Source organism: Lampetra fluviatilis, chromosome 52 (genome assembly GCF_964198595.1).
Source record: "Lampetra fluviatilis chromosome 52, kcLamFluv1.1, whole genome shotgun sequence".
Lineage (NCBI taxonomy): Eukaryota > Metazoa > Chordata > Hyperoartia > Petromyzontiformes > Petromyzontidae > Lampetra > Lampetra fluviatilis.
Genome location: NC_136326.1, coordinates 491,719 through 510,186, shown reverse-complemented (window position 1 = coordinate 510,186; position 18,468 = coordinate 491,719). Strand labels below are relative to the sequence as shown.

General features: G+C 58.7%; 1 protein-coding gene across 3 annotated transcripts in view; it reads left to right on the top strand.

Moving 5' to 3' along the window:
- LOC144949037 (alpha-actinin-1-like) overlaps positions 1–16,873 on the top strand; it is a 57,853-nt gene extending 40,980 nt beyond the window's left edge. For 2 of the 3 annotated variants that reach the window (XM_078878829.1, XM_078878832.1), the window contains 14 exons: positions 1,343–1,435; positions 2,764–2,994; positions 3,878–4,025; positions 5,517–5,670; positions 6,103–6,211; positions 6,827–6,967; positions 7,735–7,923; positions 8,461–8,595; positions 9,461–9,640; positions 10,462–10,608; positions 12,434–12,514; positions 14,102–14,167; positions 15,911–16,069; positions 16,682–16,873. In XM_078878829.1, the coding sequence (XP_078734955.1) occupies positions 1,343–1,435; positions 2,764–2,994; positions 3,878–4,025; positions 5,517–5,670; positions 6,103–6,211; positions 6,827–6,967; positions 7,735–7,923; positions 8,461–8,595; positions 9,461–9,640; positions 10,462–10,608; positions 12,434–12,514; positions 14,102–14,167; positions 15,911–16,069; positions 16,682–16,840 (1,992 nt within the window). In that variant the 3' untranslated portion in view covers positions 16,841–16,873. The remainder of the gene's footprint in view (positions 1–1,342; positions 1,436–2,763; positions 2,995–3,877; positions 4,026–5,516; positions 5,671–6,102; positions 6,212–6,826; positions 6,968–7,734; positions 7,924–8,460; positions 8,596–9,460; positions 9,641–10,461; positions 10,609–12,433; positions 12,515–14,101; positions 14,168–15,910; positions 16,070–16,681) is intronic. The other variant, XM_078878830.1, reaches the window with a different exon arrangement.
- The last annotated feature ends 1,595 nt before the right edge of the window (positions 16,874–18,468 follow it).

Below are 18,468 nucleotides of genomic sequence, written 5' to 3'. Positions count from 1 at the left end.
AGGGGGGGTGTAGGGAGGGGGGTTGGGACGGGGGGTTCCTCACGACCTGAACGAGACACCAGATTCTGGGCTGTGGTGGTGATAGCGGCGATGATGATGAGAGTGATAACGATGATGAGAGTGATGACGATGATGAGAGTGATGACGACGATGATGATGATGAGAGTGATGACGATGATGAGAGCAGTGATGACGATAGTATTGATGACGACAGTGACGAGTAAAAGTTTTTGGGCACAAAAAGAATCTGCAGAGACGTCGCGGAGTAAACGAGGCGAAGGAACGAGGAGCAGGAGAGACGCGACGAATGTTTTCGGCTTCGCCTCAGACGCACCGCTTGCCACGACTGGGACGCAGTGGCAATTCTGATGAGGGCGAGACCGCTGACAGTGATGATGATTGTTGATGATAGTCATGGATTGAGTGACACGGATATTGGATAATTGACAAGCAAAGTACGATGGACTGCTCCCCCCTAGTACTGGGATAGAGAGAGAGGGAGAGAGAGAGAGAGGGGGAGCTATTGTGGGGAAACCTCCAGACATAGTTCATCTGCCGGGCCCTTCCGAGCGGTGCCGCCTGCCCAGGTGCACTGGAGGAATCCGATGAGCTATAAAGCTCTTGTTCACAGATGTCGTCGCTTGTGTCAATAATCACAACGCACCGCTCGGCAAAGTCTGTCCCCCTATAACGCGGCGGTAGTTGCGTTCCTGAAGAACACCGCATTAGGGGAAAATCACATCATAATCAATCATATATAATATAGGGGGTAAAGCGCAGTCCGCGATAACACGTGAGATGCGTACGCAGGCCGAACAAACACCGAGGCGCGTGGGTAGCATGTAGAAGCATCTAGAAGCATCCAGCAGCATCCCACTGCCTCGTGCGATGCTACGCTGAGGCAGCCGTACGACCGCTGATTCCTACTCGCGCTGCGACGTAGTTCCGTTCACTCGATCACATCACAAACAATTCGCATCTGCGTTGTAAAACAAAAGTGTTCCCTCACACATTCATTGCGATGTACTCAATTAGCGTTATGGAAACACGCAGCGTTACAGGAGAGCAGACTGTTGACTTAAGATTATTTATCCCATGATACACCCGAGTTGTATTGTACCTTATCAGCCCTTCCCTGCCATTATACCATGACAAATTACCACTCGGTAATTGGAAAGTATACACTCGGCATCTCGGCTTGTATCGAATGGCATGCGATTGTCAGCATGGCACGAGATTTCTAATGAAGTGAGGCCTCTACACTGGCTTGGCCTGAGCTCGGCTAGGCCTAGCTGCCCCCCCCATGCACCCTTCCCATTGGCTGAGACGTGTCATGTGACAGGCGGAGACGGCGGCCAACCGGATCTGCAAGGTGCTGGCGGTGAACCAGGAGAATGAGAACCTCATGGAGGACTACGAGAAGCTCGCCAGCGACGTGAGTCCGTCTGTGTGTCTCTGCATGTCTGTGTGGGGAGCGGTAGTGTAGTGGTTAGCGACGTGAGTCCGTCTGTGTGTCTCTGTGTGTCTGTGTGGGGAGCGGTAGTGTAGTGGTTAGCGACGTGAGTCTGTCTGTGTGTCTCTGCGTGTCGGTGTGGGTCGCGGGAGTGTAGTGGTTAGTGACGTGAGTCTGTCTGTGTGTCTCTGCATGTGTCTGTGTGGGTCGCGGGAGTGTAGCGGTTAGCGACGTGAGTCCGTCTGTGTGCGTCCCTCTCTGCGTGTCTGTGTGGGGAGCGGTAGTGTAGCGGTTACTGTACTCTACCTGCTCGCCGCTCGTCACCGATAAGAACGGCGGAAACGACGACGATGATGTTGACGACGGTGGTGATGACGTTGACGACGGTGACGATAACGATAGCGGTGCCGTCCGTCATCCTCCACACAAAGAGTAGATCGTGGCTACTCTCCTGCGATTTAAAATAATAACGGATGAAATTTCAATTGACGGTGGGCACTTGCTGAAACCCGGAGCGCTTTGCATCAAATCTCAGCGGCGCGCAGAGGTTGGCGGCTCGAATCACAGCGGCCGCCCCAGTCAGCGGCGTGTTGGCCGTGGCGGTGCGGCGTGTTGGCCGTGGCGATGTGGCGTGTTGGCCGTGGCGATGCGGCGCTGTTCCTGCCCGCCGCCCGCCTCGCTGGACCCCGCGGCGGCGTTCGAGGGAGAGTCGTTGGGGGCCCTGCCATGTGCGCCGGCGTCGCGGCGCGAATTTGAAACGCTTCCACCGCGAATGAATCGGTTAGAAAAGTGTCTCGTGGGATATCATTGCCCCCTGCTGTGCAAACAGGGTAAGTAACAACAAGCGCAACAATCATGAACTTGTTATAATAATAGCGACCTCAAGCGTCAGAAGGGCTCCCCCTAGCGGCAGCTGCCCCTGCGTGCGACTCGACACCGGCCTGCGAATGGGCGCTGCTTGCTCGGTGATTGCGACGACCGCCGCCGCCGCTGCTGCTACTACTGCTCCTGCTGCTGCTCCTGCTGCTGCTGCTGCTGCGCGGAATCCCAACGGAGTAACTTGGTGACGATCGCGACGACGATGATCACGGATGACGACGATGATAACGGCAACGATGATGACGAAGAGGATGATGACGATGATGACGACGAGGATGATGACGACGATGACGACGATGAGGATGACGATGACGACAGTGATGAGGATGACGAGGATGACGACGACGATGAAGACAACAACGACGACGATATTGACGATGTCGACCACAACGATGACGACGATGACGACGATGTCTCTGTGCGCGGCGCAGCTGCTGGAGTGGATCGAGGCGACGATCCCGGGTCTGGAGGACCGCTCGCTGCAGAACACGATGCAGGCGATGCAGGCGAGGCTGGAGGACTTCCGCGACTACCGGCGGGCGAGGAAGCCGCCGCGCTCCGAGGAGAAGTGCCACCTGGAGATCAGCTTCAACACGCTGCAGACCAAGCTACGCCTCATGAACCGTCCCGCCTTCATGCCCTCCGAGGGCAAGATGGTGTCGGTGAGGGCGCGCGCATACACGCGTACGGACATGCACACACGCGCACACACGCGTACGCACACACGCGTACGGACACACGCACACACGCGTACGCACACACGCACGGGAGTGTGGTGGTTAATGAGCTGCCCTACAAAAACGGTCACCCGTGACTTATTTTAATATTGTTATTTGACCAGGGAAGGCCCACTGAGCTATGTAGTAACTCTGCAGCAATCTGGCTGTCACAAATGATAGCTCATCGTCGTCGTCATCATCGTCATCACTCTCATCATCATCGTCGCTCTCATCATCATCATTGTGTGGCAATATATAGCAGCTAAATACACAAAATGCGTGATGTTGATTCTAAATGTGGTGGGAAAAACTGGAGGGCCTGGAGAAAATCCACGCGACCATGGAGAGAGAGAGAGACACTCAAACTCCACATGTACAGCAGCAGGCATCGTCAGGGTCGGGATCGACCCCACGACCTCCTGTGTACCAGGCGAGGGAGTTAACATCTCCTAGCCACCGTGCCGCCCCGATGTGGCGATTCCTGCTCACGGCCAACACCGGTGATGATTATCTAAAGTGGTCGCCGGGCCTCCTCTAGGTCGACTGAGCTGCAAATGAGCACCTGATGCCGTGCGCAAACATCACCATTGGGGAGACAAAGGCGGCCACCCACCCCCCCTCGTGTGCCGTGAAGGCTACACGGGGGATCTTTGTCTTTGTCTAACTCGGGATTGCCACGAGCGTCCGTGAAGCAGAATCTACACGGGGGGGTGGGGGTACGCACGTACGTCGAACTTCTTTCGCACCGTACGTAGCCAGCCACGGCTAAAGGGAGGTGCGCGGGAAGGAGAGCGAGCGACGATCCGCGTGTCCGTGCGGCGTGCAGGACATCGCCAACGCGTGGTCGCGCCTGGAGCAGGCCGAGAAGGGCTACGAGGAGTGGCTTCTCAACGAGATCCGCCGCCTCGAGCGGCTCGACCACCTTGCCGAGAAGTTCCGACAGAAGTGTGACATCCACGAGGCGTGGGGCTCAGGTCTCTCTCTCTTCTCAGCACCTCCCATAGACTCAGCACTGCACCATAGACTCAGCACTGCACCATAGACTCAGCACTGCCCATAGACTCAGCACTGCACCATAGACTCACATTGCCCATAGACTCAGCACTGCCCATAGACTCAGCACTGCACCATAGACTCACATTGCCCATAGACTCAACACTGCCCATAGACTCAGCACTGCCCATAGACTCAGCAGTGTCATAGACTCAGCACCTCCCATAGACTCAGCACTGCCCATAGACTCAGCACTGCACCATAGACTCACATTGCCCATAGACTCAGCACTGCCCATAGACTCAGCACTGCACCATAGACTCACATTGCCCATAGACTCAACACTGCCCATAGACTCAGCACTGCCCATAGACTCACATTGCCCATAGACTCAGCACTGCCCATAGACTCAGCACTGCCCACAGACTCAGCACTGCTCATAGATTCAGCACTGCCCATAGACTCAGCACTGTCATAGACTCAGCACCTCCCATAGACTCAGCACTGCCCATAGACTCAGCACTCCCCATAGACTCACATTGCCCATAGACTCAGCACTGCCCATAGACTCAGCACCTCCCATAGACTCAGCACTGCCCATAGACTCAGCACTGCACCATAGACTCAGCACTGCCCATAGACTCACATTGCCCATAGACTCAACACTGCCCATATACTCACATTGCCCATAGACTCAACACTGCCCATAGACTCAACACTGCCCATAGACTCACATTGCCCATAGACTCACATTGCCCATAGACTCAACACTGCCCATAGACTCAACACTGCCCATAGACTAACACTACCTATAGACTCACATTGCCCATAGACTCACATTGCCCATAGACTCACATTGCCCATAGACTCACATTGCCCATAGACTCAACACTGCCCATAGACTAACACTACCTATAGACTAACACTACCCATAGACTCAGCACTGCCCATAGACTAACACTACCCACAGACTCAGCACTGCCCATAGACTCAGCACTGCCCATAGACTCAGCACTGCCCGTAGACTCAGCACTGCCCATTCACTCAGCACTGCACCATAGACTCAGCACTGCCCCTATACATGAAGCAGTCCCCCTCCTTAACCTCCTTTAATTCCTCTCTTAAAGCCTCACCACCTCTTCTCCATCACCTATTCTGTTCCTCCCTCCCCTCGCCCTTCCACTCCTCCCCGTCCCTCCCCTACCCCGTCGGTGATGCCCTCGTGTACCCCTCCCTCGGTAGCGGCCACTCACTCCTCAATCCTTGCTATGCCCCTGCCGTCAAAGTCATTCTATCCCGTCGCCGCTTTGTCAACCATCTCAAGCGTCTTGAGTGAATGCACTCTCTGTAAATATGAATTAGATCTTTGTCATTGTTGTGCGTGTGTGCGTGTGCGTGCGTGTGCATGTGTGCGTACGTCTGCGTGCGTGCGTGTGCGTGCGTGCGTGTGTGCGTGCGTGTGTGTGCGCCAGGCAAGGAGGAGTCCCTGCAGGAGGAGGTGGTGCCGGGCGTCGCCTCGCTGACCGAGCTCAAGGCGCTGCTCCGCAAGCACGAGGCCTTTGAGAGCGACCTGGCCGCCCACCAGGACCGCGTCGAGCAGATCGCCGCCATCGCACAGGAGCTCAAGTACGACGCTTCATTGTGACCGTGTCGTTGTTACGTTGGTCTGCCCAGGCAGCCTCGCTCAGCCTCGAGACTCTCTCCAAGAGAGTCCTGCCTACTCTGCCCAGCAGGGCGCGATGTTGCTTTACGTGTATTGCCAATTGAGTCATTTATCGGTTATTTTTAAGTATTGGGATGTTTGGCCAAGACCAATTACATTGTACGTGCTTTTAGTCATGGCAAACCTGTACGGAACCTATCGGCAGAACATACAAATTACCCACAGAAAGACACTCGAGCCAGGAATCGAACCCAGCCGCTGCTTGCTGTGAGGCACGCGTGACACCACTGCACTGACACCTTGCCATCCTGTCTCACCCCCACCCCAATCTCACCCCCACCCACCCCACACACCCCACCCCACCCCGCCCCGCCCGTGCCGTGTGCTGCCCGCAGCGAGCTGGACTACCACGACGTGGAGAGTGTGAACGGGCGCTGCCAGGCGATCTGCGAGCAGTGGGACCGGCTCGGCGCGCTCACGCAGACGCGCAGAGAAGCCCTGGAGGTACAGCCCATGCACACGCGTGTGTGTGTGTGTGTACACCTGTGTGTGTGTACACGTGTGTGTGTGTGTGTACACCTGTGTGTGTGTACACGCGTGTGTGTGTGTGTACACCTGTGTGTACACGTGTGTGTGTGTGTGTACACCTGTGTGTGTGTACACGTGTGTGTGTGTACACGTGTGTGTGTGTGTACACGTGTGTGTGTACACGTGTGTGTGTACACGTGTGTGTGTGTGTGTACACGTGTGTGTGTGTGTACACCTGTGTGTGTGTACACGTGTGTGTGTGTGTACACGTGTGTGTGTGTACACGTGTGTGTGTGTACACGTGTGTGTGTGTACACCTTGGGGAGCGGTAGTGTAGCGGTTAGCGCGCTGCGCTATGAAGTTGGCGACCTGAGTTTGATTCCCGCTCACGGCCAACACCAATGACGATTATCTGAACCGGTCCTGGGCCTGCCCTAGGTCGACTCAGCCTCAATTGAGTACCTGGTGCTGCTTAGCATTCCTATACTTGGACGGACATCCAAGTGACAAAAAACTCAGCTTCACGACTAAATCAACATCCTGATTCCCAGTCTAAATCAACCCGATTCTGATTCCGGCTGCGATGCGTAGAAGCGTGAGAAGCTGCTGGAGACCATTGACCAGCTGCACCTGGAGTTTGCCAAGCGCGCTGCCCCCTTCAACAACTGGATGGAGGGCGCCATGGAGGACTTGCAGGACATGTTCATCGTGCACACCACCGACGAGATACAGGCACGTGACCCCCCCCCCCTCACCACCCACGAGATACAGTCACGTGACCCCGCTCACCACCCACGTGATGCAGTCACGTGACACCCCCCCCTCACCACCAACGTGATGCAGTCACGTGGCCCCGCTCACCACCCACGTGATGCAGTCACGTGACACCCCCCTCACCACCCACGTGATGCAGTCACGTGACCCCGCTCGCCACCCACGTGATACAGTCACGTGACCCCCCCCCTCACCACCCACCCTCACCACCCACGTGATGCAGTCACGTGGCCCCGCTCGCGACCCGTGGGGACAAGTGCCCTCTACAACCTTCACTATAAAATATTTTCTATTCCACCACGTGAGGCCCCCACTGAGCTATCCAGTCTCTGTTCTCCTATAACGCCGCGTTTTCATCGCGTGAATTGGATACAACGCGATAAATTAGGGAACCCATCATGGGGGATCCCCTTTGCCAGTACCAAAATATGATGATAGGTTTTCCCCTTTTTTCTGGCAACAAAACAGCTGTTAAGATGTTAAAGCACACCACAGACAGCTTTCTCGTGAGCCTCGTCTCAAACGGTGTCAGACCAGAGGACGCACGGCCGGTCGAGCGGCCGGTCGAGCGGCCGGTCGAGCGGCCGGTCGAGCGGCCGGTCGAGTGGCCGGTTGAGCGGCCGGTCGAGCGGCCGGTCGAGCGGCCGGTCGAGCGGCCGGTCGAGCGGCCGCCCTGCCGATGCTCACGATGGCCCACCGGGCGGCGGTGGCGTCGCTCGATCCAGGGCCTCATCACGGCGCACGAGCAGTTCAAGGCGACGCTGCCCGAGGCGGAGAAGGAGAAGCTGGCCATCGTGGGCGTGCACGCCGAGCGCGAGAAGATCGCTGGCACCTACCACGTGGAGGAGCCCGCGGGGGGCTCCAACCCCTACACGACCATCACCACCGGGGACGTCACCGCCAAGTGGGAGCGGGTGCGTGCGTGTGTCTTTGCGTGTCTCTGTGCGTGCGTGTGTCTTTGCGTGTCTCTGTGCGTGCGTGTGTCTTTGCGTGTCTCTGTGCGTGCGTGTGTCTTTGCGTGTCTCTGTGCGTGCGTGTGTCTTTGCGTGTCTCTGTGCGTGCGTGTCTTTGCGTGTCTCTGTGCGTGCGTGTGTCTTTGCGTGTCTCTGTGCGTGTCTCTGTGCGTGTCTCTGTACGGGGAGCGGTAGTGTAGCGGTGAGCGCGCTGCGCTAGGAACCCAACGACGGAGTTCGATTCCCGCTCACCGCCAACACCGGTGACGATTATCTGAACCGGTCCTGGGCCTTTCCTAGGTCGAAACGGCTTCAAATGAGTACCCGGCGCGGTGTGTAAACATCGCTACCGGGGAGACAAAGGTGGTCGAGCGTGGTGCTGGGCACCCGACCCCTCGTGTGCCGCACCGGCCTTCGTAGGCCCTACACCGCCGAACAGCACTTGTCCCGACAGTCTGTGAAGGCTACACGGGGGATCTTTGTTTGTTTGTGTTGTAGCTGAAGGGCCTGGTGCCTCAGAGGGACCGCCTCCTGCACGAGGAGCTCGCTCGGCAGCAGAGCAACGAGCGGCTCCGCGTGCAGTTCGCCAACCTGGCCAACCAGAGCGGGCCGCTCATCCACAAGAAGATGGAGGTGCGGCCCGTGTCTCCATGTCCTCTCCCTCCCCATGTCTCAGTGTCCCCGTGTCTCTGTGTCTCTGTGTGTCTGTGTCCCCGTGTCTCTGTGTCCCCGTGTCTCTGTGTGTCTGTGTCCCCGTGTCTCTGTGTCCTCATTTCTGTGTCTCCGTGTCCCCGTGTCTCTGTGTCCCCGTGTCTCTGTGTCCCCGTGTCTCCGTGTCCTCACTGTGCCCCCGTGTTTCTCTGTCCCCGTGTGTCTGTCCCCGTGTTTCTGTGTCCCCGTGTCTCTGTGTCCCCGTGTCTCTGTGTCCTCATTTCTGTGTCTCCGTGTCCCCGTGTCTCTGTGTCCCCGTGTCTCCGTGTCCTCACCGTGCCCCCGTGTTTCTCTGTCCCCGTGTGTCTGTCCCCGTGTTTCTGTGTCCCCGTGTCTCCGTGTCCTCACCGTGCCCCCGTGTTTCTCTGTCCCCGTGTGTCTGTCCCCATGTCTCTGTATCCCCGTGTGTCTGTGTCCCCGTGTCTCTGTGTCCCCGTGTCTCTGTGTCCCCGTGTCCTCACCGTGCCCCCGTGTCTCCGTGTCCCCGTGTGTCTGTCCCCGTGTCTCTGTGTCCCCGTGTCTCCGTGTCCTCACCGTGCCCCCGTGTCTCCGTGTCCCCGTGTGTCTGTCCCCGTGTCTCTGTGTCCCCGTGTCTCCGTGTCCTCACCATGCCCCCGTGTCTCCGTGTCTCCGTGTGTCTGTCCCCGTGTCTCTGTGTCCCCGTGTCTCCGTGTCCTCACCGTGCCCCCATATTCAAACCCTTGACCTCGGTTACGCCGGCTCAGCGTCTCGGCCACGGCCACCGTGAACCTCCCCCCGCCCCCTCCACTCTGCGTGGCCCCGCCAGGAGATTGGACGCATCTCCATGGAGCTGCACGGCACGCTGGAGGACCAGCTGGTGCAGCTGCGCCAGTACGAGCAGAACATCATCAACTACAAGCCCAACATCGACATGCTGGAGAGCGAGCACCAGCTCATCCAGGAGGCGCTCGTGTTCGACAACAAGCACACCAACTACACCATGGAGGTACTCCGCCATTTACTAGGCCGACTGAGCTGTACAGCTCTTTTTTATTTGTGATGGGCGGCGACCTTCCCATCACAAATTGATAGCTCACCGAAGCGGCTTATCATCGCCGTGCGGAAATTTACAGCGGCCAAACACTCGAAACGCGTGACGTTGGTTATACATGTGGAGGGGAAAAGAACGGAGGACCCGGAGAAAAATCGTGGTCGAACCCACGAACTCCTGCATACCAGGCGAGGTAGTAAACATCTCACCACCGTGGCGGGATATGAGAACAGCTTACCACGCTCACCGTGCCAACTACACCGCGGATGTGAGCTCGGCTCACTCGCTCGCTCACCACTCTCACCGCACCAGCTGCACCGTGGAGGTGAGCACACCGCAGCACGTGTTACCCTGCGTGTGTACGTGCACGCGCGCGCGTGTACGTGTTACCCTGCGTGTGTGTACGTGTGTGTACGTGTGTGTAGGTGTGTGTCACGGCAGTTGCGGAAAGTGGTAGTGTAGCGGGTAGCGGGCTGCGCTGTGAACCCACGACGACAAGTTCGGTTCCCGCTCGTGGCCAGCGCCAATGACGATTATCTGAACTTTTCCTGGGCCTCCACTAGGTCGACTCGGCCTCAACTGCGTACCCGTTGCGGTGTGCAGTAAACTTCACCACCGGCGAGACAAATGCGGCCGGGCGTGGTGCTGGCCACCCACCCGCCCCCCTCTTGTGCCGTGCCGGCCTTCGCGGTGCCACTCGCGAACGGCACTTGCCCCAACGGTCTTTGAAGCCTACGCGGGGTTCTTTGTCTCTGCGTGTGCGTGTCGCGGCGCAGCACATCCGCGTGGGCTGGGAGCAGCTGCTGACGACGACCGCGAGGACCATCAACGAGGTGGAGAACCAGATCCTGACGCGGGACGCCAAGGGCATCAGCAAGGAGCAGCTCCACGACTTCCGAGCGTCGTTCAACCACTTTGACCGGGTGAGGTCACCGCGACCCGGGGCTGAGAGGTCACCGCAACCCGGGGCTGAGAGGTCACCGTGACCTGGGGCTGAGAGGTCACCGCAACCCAGGACTGAGAGGTCACATGACCCGGGGCTCAGAGGTCACCGTGACCTGGGGCTGAGAGGTCACATGACCCGGGGCTGAGAGGTCACATGACCCGGGGCTGAGAGGTCACATGACCCGGGGCTGAGAGGTCACCGCGACCCGGGACTGAGAGGTCACATGACACGGGGCTGAGAGGTCACCACGACCCAGGGCTGAGAGGTCACATGACCTGGGACCGTTTTGACCAGGTGAGGTTACGTGACCTGTGGCTGTTTTGACCGGGTCACCATGAGCAGCCAGTGGTTGAAATTCCACATTCCTGCGGTGGGGCCAAGTCCACTCCCTGTTTGAATGTCTCTCCACCCCGGTGGGCAAACTGCAGAGAGATGTGCGACCGCCCTCGCATCTCGCATCGCGATGATGACGTAACCGTGACGGTCTGACCCAAATGCCAACCTCTGAACCCCCCCCACCCTCCCCACCCCCCGAGCGTGGGCCGCTATCGGCGTGCGTTGCTGCGTCGCGATTCTCGCCCTGCCAAACCGACCAATGGGAACGCAGCGTCAGTTTCCGTGGGGGTGTGGGGGGCGTCGGGAGGAGTTCACCGCTCCGTACGGATTTTCTGTCTCCTAACGAGCACTCTGCTAACGAGCCTGTTCTAACCGCCAGCTCCATCCCCGGTGGCTAGGAGATGTTAACTCCCTCGCCTGGTGTACAGGAGGTCGTGGGTTCGATCCCGACCCTGACCTCTATATTTGGAGTTTGCGTGTCTCTCTCTCTCTCGCCGTGGTCGTGTGGATTTTGCTTTGGGTCCTCCGGTTTTTCCCTCCACGTTTAGAACCAATGACGTTCATTTCGATTATTTGGCTGCTATAAATCTCCACACGATGATAAGCCACTACGTAGTGCAGTGGGGGCCCTTAAATAATAGTTTTGAGTTTAAATCACTCAGTTGAGATGCAAACAGCAGCAGCAGTATCACCCCCGATCCCCAACTGTGAACACAGGACCGTCCTCAAAAGGCATCTGTGAGGCTTTTCTCGGTAAACAAGCAGAATAATAAACAACAATAACAACAATAACAACAACTTGCATGAGCTCTGATAACCATGAGCTGTTCTCCCTCTGGTGCATGTGTGCATGGCATCTGCCCTCCCCTCAACTATCAACCACCACCAATACCACCACCGCCGCCACCACCACAACCACCACCGCCACCACTAACCTCACTAACTCCTCTCATGCCATCACTCCTGCCTCAAACGCCACCACCGCCACCATCACCATCGTTACCACCACCACCGCCATCACCAATCGTCGTCACCACACTTACTTGTAATAACCCTGAAACCACATTAACCGCTCAACCGCCTCTTAACAAGCGCGTTCTCCTAACGACACAAACCTGCCTCGCCTTGATCTATTTATATACCACAACCACCGTCACAACCACCATCGCTAACACTACCAAACTCGCCAAACACAACAATATCACTGCTACCACCAGCACCACCACCATCAACACCACTGACTTGGACCACCACTGCCATCCATACCACCACCACTACCGCAATCACTACTACCACCACCACAATCACTACCACCACCACCACAATCTCGACCACCACCACAATCATGATCACCACCACCACCACAATCACTATCACCACCACAATCATTACCACCACCACCACAATCACTACCACCACCACAATCATCACCACCACCACCACTGCGGGTTGGCCGACCGCCCCAGGACCGCTCGGGGAACCTGAGACCGGAGGATTTCCGCGCGTGTCTCATCTCGCTGGGCTTCAGTATCGCTAACGATGCACAGGTACCGTCGGGGCGACGCCCAGACCCCGCGCGGGCCTCGCTCGGCCCTCCGCCGTCACCGTGCCGCCGCCGTCACCGTGCCGCCCGCTAAACGCGTCTCGTCCGTGTGTTCTGTGTCTCCTCCCCCCTCCCCCTCTTCTTCTTCTTGTGCCGGTGCGTGTCCCTGTCCCTCTACCCTCCCCGCTTCTCGTATTCGCGTCTCCGCGTGTCCCTCTCCCCACCTCCCCACTCCCCCCACCCCCCGTCTGTCCACGCGTGTGTCTCCGCGTCTCCCGCACCTCGCACGCGCCTCCCTGCGCCCCGTCCCCTCCGCGCGCTCCCCGCCGCTCCCGCGCACGAACCGCTCGCTCCCCGCCGCTCCCCGCCGCTCCACACCCCCCCCCCGCCCACGCTCCGCACCAAGCTCACCCCCCCCCCCCCCACGCTGTCGCTGCTGCGCCGACCGCGACGAGCGGCGCGCAACCCCCCCACGGCACCCCCCCCCCCCCCACGGCACCCCCCACGGCTCTGTGCGTGCACGCCGTGCGTCTGCAAACTCCCTGTCCTCCACCCCCCCCCCCACCGTGCGTGAGGCTTGACCCCGCTCGGTCACACGTGCGTGGCCCGCTGCAACACGTGACACGTGTGTTACATGCGTGACACATGTGACACGTGTGTTGCAACTGAACCAAACTCTAGCGCCGTGTCGTCGATGGTACCTGTGGCCTGATAATGCCTCTCCGTGTGTGCGCGTGGCTCACTTCGTGCGTGACTCACTCCGTGTGTGACTCACTCCGTGTCTCTGTGCGTGACTCACCGTGTGTGCGTACATCTGTGTGTGCATGCATCTGTGTGTGCATGCATGTGTGTGTGTGCATGTGTGTGCATGTGTGTGTGCATGTGTGTGTGCATGTGTGTGTGCATGTGTGTGTGCATGTGGGTGCGTGTGTGTGCATGTGTGTTCGTGCATGTGCGTGCGTGCGTGTGCGTGCATGTGTGTGTGCATGTGTGTGTGCATGTGTGTGTGCATGTGTGTGTGCATGTGTGTGCATGTGTGTGTGTGCGTGCGTGTGGAAATGCTGCTCTGTAACCTTTATGCCCAATCGCTCTAATGACCTCTGACCCTAACACCACTCACCGACCCCCGACCTCCTTTCTGCTGCCTTCTCTTCTGTCCGTCCCTCACCCCTCACCGGCTGAGGTCGTGGGATTGAACCCACATCTCTCACATCTCTCACCCCCCCCACTCCCCCCTCAACCTCCACAACTGCTTCCTTCTGCATCGCATCACCTTGCTGACACGCGCATGCATGCCCGTGCGTGCCCGTGCGTGTGCGCGTGTCTACACGTGTTTATGCACGTGTGTGCGCGTGCGTTCACGTGTGTTTGCATGTGTTTGTGTGCGCATGTTCACGCTCGCGTGCGTGCGTTGCCTGCATGCGCGAGGCACCTCCTCCCCTGGCCGACGCTCACCACCACCACCTCCACTCCTCCGTCTCCCCCAATCAAAACCTCGCACGGCAACCCCCCTCCCCGACGCCCCCTCCCATCGCGTGCCCCCCCCCCCCCGCGACCCCACCCACCCTTTCCCAACCCTCACGCCGAACAGAGAAAGAGTGGCATGATGGAGCCAGATGATTTCAGGGCTTGCCTCATCTCCATGGGTTACGTGCTGGTACGAATCCACATCCCCCGTCGACGGAGAGCCCAACGGAGACCCCATCAGAGGTCCCATCAGAGACCCCATCAGAGGTCCCATCAGAGGTCCCATCAGAGACCCCATCAGAGGCCCCATCAGAGACCCCATCAGAGACCCCATCAGAGGCCCCATCAGAGGTCCCATCAGAGGTCCCATCAGAGGTCCCATCAGAGACCCCATCAGAGGCCCCATCAGAGACCCCATCAGAGACCCCATCAGAGGCCCCATCAGAGGTCCCATCACAGACCCCATCAGAGGCCCCATCAGAGGTCCCATCAGAGGTCCCATCAGAGGCCCCATCAGAGGTCCCATCAGAGACCCCATCAGAGACCCCATCAGAGACCCCATCAGAGGCCCCATCAGAGACCCCATCAGAGACCCCATCAGAGGCCCCATCAGAGGTCCCATCAGAGGCCCCATCAGAGGTCCCATCAGAGGTCCCATCAGAGACCCCATCAGAGACCCCATCAGAGACCCCATCAGAGACCCCATCAGAGGCCCCATCAGAGGTCCCATCAGAGGCCCCATCAGAGGTCCCATCAGAGGCCCCATCAGAGGTCCCATCAGAGGTCCCATCAGAGGTCCCATCAGAGGTCCCATCAGAGGCCCCATCAGAGACCCCATCAGAGGTCCCATCAGAGGTCCCATCAGAGGTCCCATCAGAGGCCCCATCAGAGACCCCATCAGAGGTCCCATCAGAGGCCCCATCAGAGGCCCCATCAGAGGTCCCATCAGAGACCCCATCAGAGGTCCCATCAGAGGTCCCATCAGAGACCCCATCAGAAGTCCCATCAGAGGCCCCATCAGAGGTCCCATCAGAGGCCCCATCAGAGGTCCCATCAGAGGTCCCATCAGAGGCCCCATCAGAGGTCCCATCAGAGGTCCCATCAGAGGCCCCATCAGAGGTCCCATCAGAGGCCCCATCAGAGGTCCCATCAGAGACTCAACTGTCATTCTCTTTCGCCTCTTCAATGATTGGCTCTGTCAGTCATGCAGTTGTCTCTGCGTGTTTCTGTGTATGTGATGGTGTCCGTGTCTGTGCGTGAGTGTTTCTGTGTATGTGTGAGTGTTTCTGTGTATGTGTGAGTGTTTCTGTGTATGTGTGAGTGTTTCTGTGTCTGTGCGTGAGTGTTTCTGTGTATGTGTGTGTGTCCGTGTCTGTGCGTGAGTGTTTCTGTGTATGTGTGTGTCCGTGTCTGTGCGTGAGTGTTTCTGTGTATGTGTGAGTGTTTCTGTGTATGTGTGTGTCCGTGTCTGTGCGTGAGTGTTTCTGTGTCCATGTATCTCCGTGTCCACATGTCTACGTTTTTCCTTGTCCCCGTGACTGTGTCTGTCCAAACATTTCTGTATGTCTCTGTCTCCCTGTGTCCGCGTGTGCGTGTGTCTCCGCGTCTTCACGCTCCACGTCTTTGTGCGTGTCCACATGTCTCCATGCCCATGTGTGCGCGTGCTCGTCTGTGTAAATCTCTGCGTGTCCACGTGTGTCTTTTGCTCGTGTTGTCTCGGTGCCCACGCGTGTCCGTGTGGCTGTGCGCACATCTCTGCGTCTCCCCACGTGTCCCCGCACGCCGATTCTTCTCGTGTCTGCGTGTCCGCGTATATCCGTGTACCCACATCTCGGTGTCTCCGTGTGTCTCCCTGTCCATGTGTCCCCGTGTGTGTCTCCGCCGTGTCCCCTCACCCCGTGTCCCCCCCCCCCCCCCCCCGCGTGCGTCTCAGGGGGAGGCCGAGTTTGGCCGCATCATGGCCGTGGTCGACCCCAACAGCACGGGGGTCGTGACCTTCCAGTCCTTCATTGACTTCATGTCCCGCGAGACGGCCGACACCGACACGGCTGACCAGGTCATCGCCTCCTTCAAGATCCTCGCCGGGGACAAGGTCCGCACGCCCGCCCGGCGCCTCCCCGTGTCTCCCCATATCTCTCCCCACGACGTCTCTCCCCCACGTCCCCCCACGTCTCCCCACGACGACTCTCCCCCACGTCTCCTGACGACTCTCCCCACGTCTCCCCACAACGTCTCTCCCCCACGTCTCCCCGTGACTCTCCCCCCACGTCTCCCCACGACGACTCCCCCACGTCTCCCCGTGTCTCCCCGTGTCTCCTCACGTCTCCTCACGTCTCTCCACGACGACTCTCCCCCACGTCTCCCCACGACGACTCCCCCCCCCCCCCGCGTCTCCCCACGACGTCTCTCCCCCACGTCTCCCCGTGACTCTCCCCACGTCTCCCCACGACGTCTCTCCCCCCACATCTCCCCACGACGACTCCCCCACGTCTCCCCCTGTCTCCCCGTGTCTCCCCACGTCTCCTCACGTCTCTCCACGACGACTCTCCCCCACGTCTCCCCACGACGACTCCCCCCCCCCCCGCGTCTCCCCACGACGTCTCTCCCCCACGTCTCCCCGTGACTCTCCCCGCGTCTCCCCACGACGTCTCTCCCCCCCATGCCTCCCCACGCCGACTCTCTCCGCGTGCGTCTCTCCCCTCAGAGCTACATCCTGCCAGAGGAGCTGCGCCGGGAGCTGCCCCCGGACCAGGCTGAGTACTGCATCGTGCGCATGGCCCCCTACGCGGGGCCCGACGGCGTGCCCGGGGCTCTCGACTACACCTCCTTCTCCACGGCGCTCTACGGGGAGAGCGACCTCTAGACGCACGCTGAGGGGGGGCGGGGGCGGCGGGTGTGGGGGGTGCTGGTGGGGGGGGGCGGGTGTGGGGGGTGCTGGGGGGGGGGCGGTGTTTTGCCCACAGGCACACGCAGCGGCTCACGCGCTCGCCGTTCACGGCGCGCGCACGCACACACACACGCACGTCTCGTCGTGAGCGCACACCCTCCACACGGGCTGGGAATCGAACCCGGGTAGCCGTGCTCGGTAGCAGTAGCGCGCGAGGCACGCTCGCTCGCGCACATGCGCACAAGACAAATATACACGCGTACACACAGAGACAAAGATCCCCCGTATAGCCTTTCCAGACTGTTGGGGCAAGTGCTGTTAGTGAGCACCTATGAAAGCCGGCACGGCACACGAGAGGGTGGGTGGCCAACACTACGCCCGGCCGCCTTTGTCTCCCCAGTGGCGATGTTTACACACCGCACCAGGCACTTATTTGAGGCTGAGTCGACCTCGGGGAGGCCCAGGCCCGGTTCAGATTATCGTCACCGGTGTTGGCCGTGAGTGGGAATCGAACTTGGGTGTCGGCAGGGTTCGTAGTGCAGCGCACTGACCGCCTCACTAGACACACATACACACACATACAGACACATACAGACACATACAGACACATACACATACAGACACATACAGACACATACACACATACAGACACATACAGACATACAGACACATACACACATACACACATACAGACACATACACACATACAGATACATAAACACATACACACATACAGACACATACACACATACAGACACATACACACATACAGACACACACATAGTCACAAACACACACGTATATAGACGTAAACACACACACAGGTAGACGTGAAACAGCAGGTGTCACCCGTTTACGGAAGGATTTTTTTGTTTGAATTTTTTAACTTTTTGAGACCAAACATCCTCATGGGACTGAGACGCCGGATCGGCGCCCCGAGTTGCCCCTTGGTTGCCGCTGGTTGCTGCTGGTTGCCCCTGGTTGTCGCTGGTTGCCCCTTGGTTGCCGCTGGTTGCCGCTGGTTGCACGGCGGCTCCCCAGTTCGCATCTCCAGACTCGCAGAACTTTGCCATTGAAAACGCTGGGGGGGAGGGGGGATGGGTGACGTGGAGTTTGGAGTTGGTGGATCACGCGAGGATGGGACAATCTTGTGCACGGCACGCACGGCAATGGAAGTGTGGGGAGGTGGGGGGTAGGTCACAGTCCGATGCCTGCTGTGTGCAGTACAGCAAGTAGGTTGCCCAGTATGTTTACAGTCCTTATTGGCTGAAGATACGGTGTTGTTGGCGAGGCGTGCGGTATAACGAATATAAATAAATAATAGCTTCTACCCAGGGCGGCGTCACACGCGTGACCCTGCACACGCGTGACCCTGCACACGCTGGCCCATGTCCCCACGCCACCAGTGAGGGGGGAGTGGCACGCGGGGCTCCGCGTGGGATGTCTGTCACGAGCGGTCGTCCTCTGGGAAACATCCTGGGCCCCACCATAGGAGTGTGGAATCTCCACTATTGCTTCAGAGTTGCCGACACAGACGAACGCGCACCCCCCCCCCCCCTTGTGGTTTTTGGAGCGGGCAAGGAGGGCGGCCGCCGACAATTTGT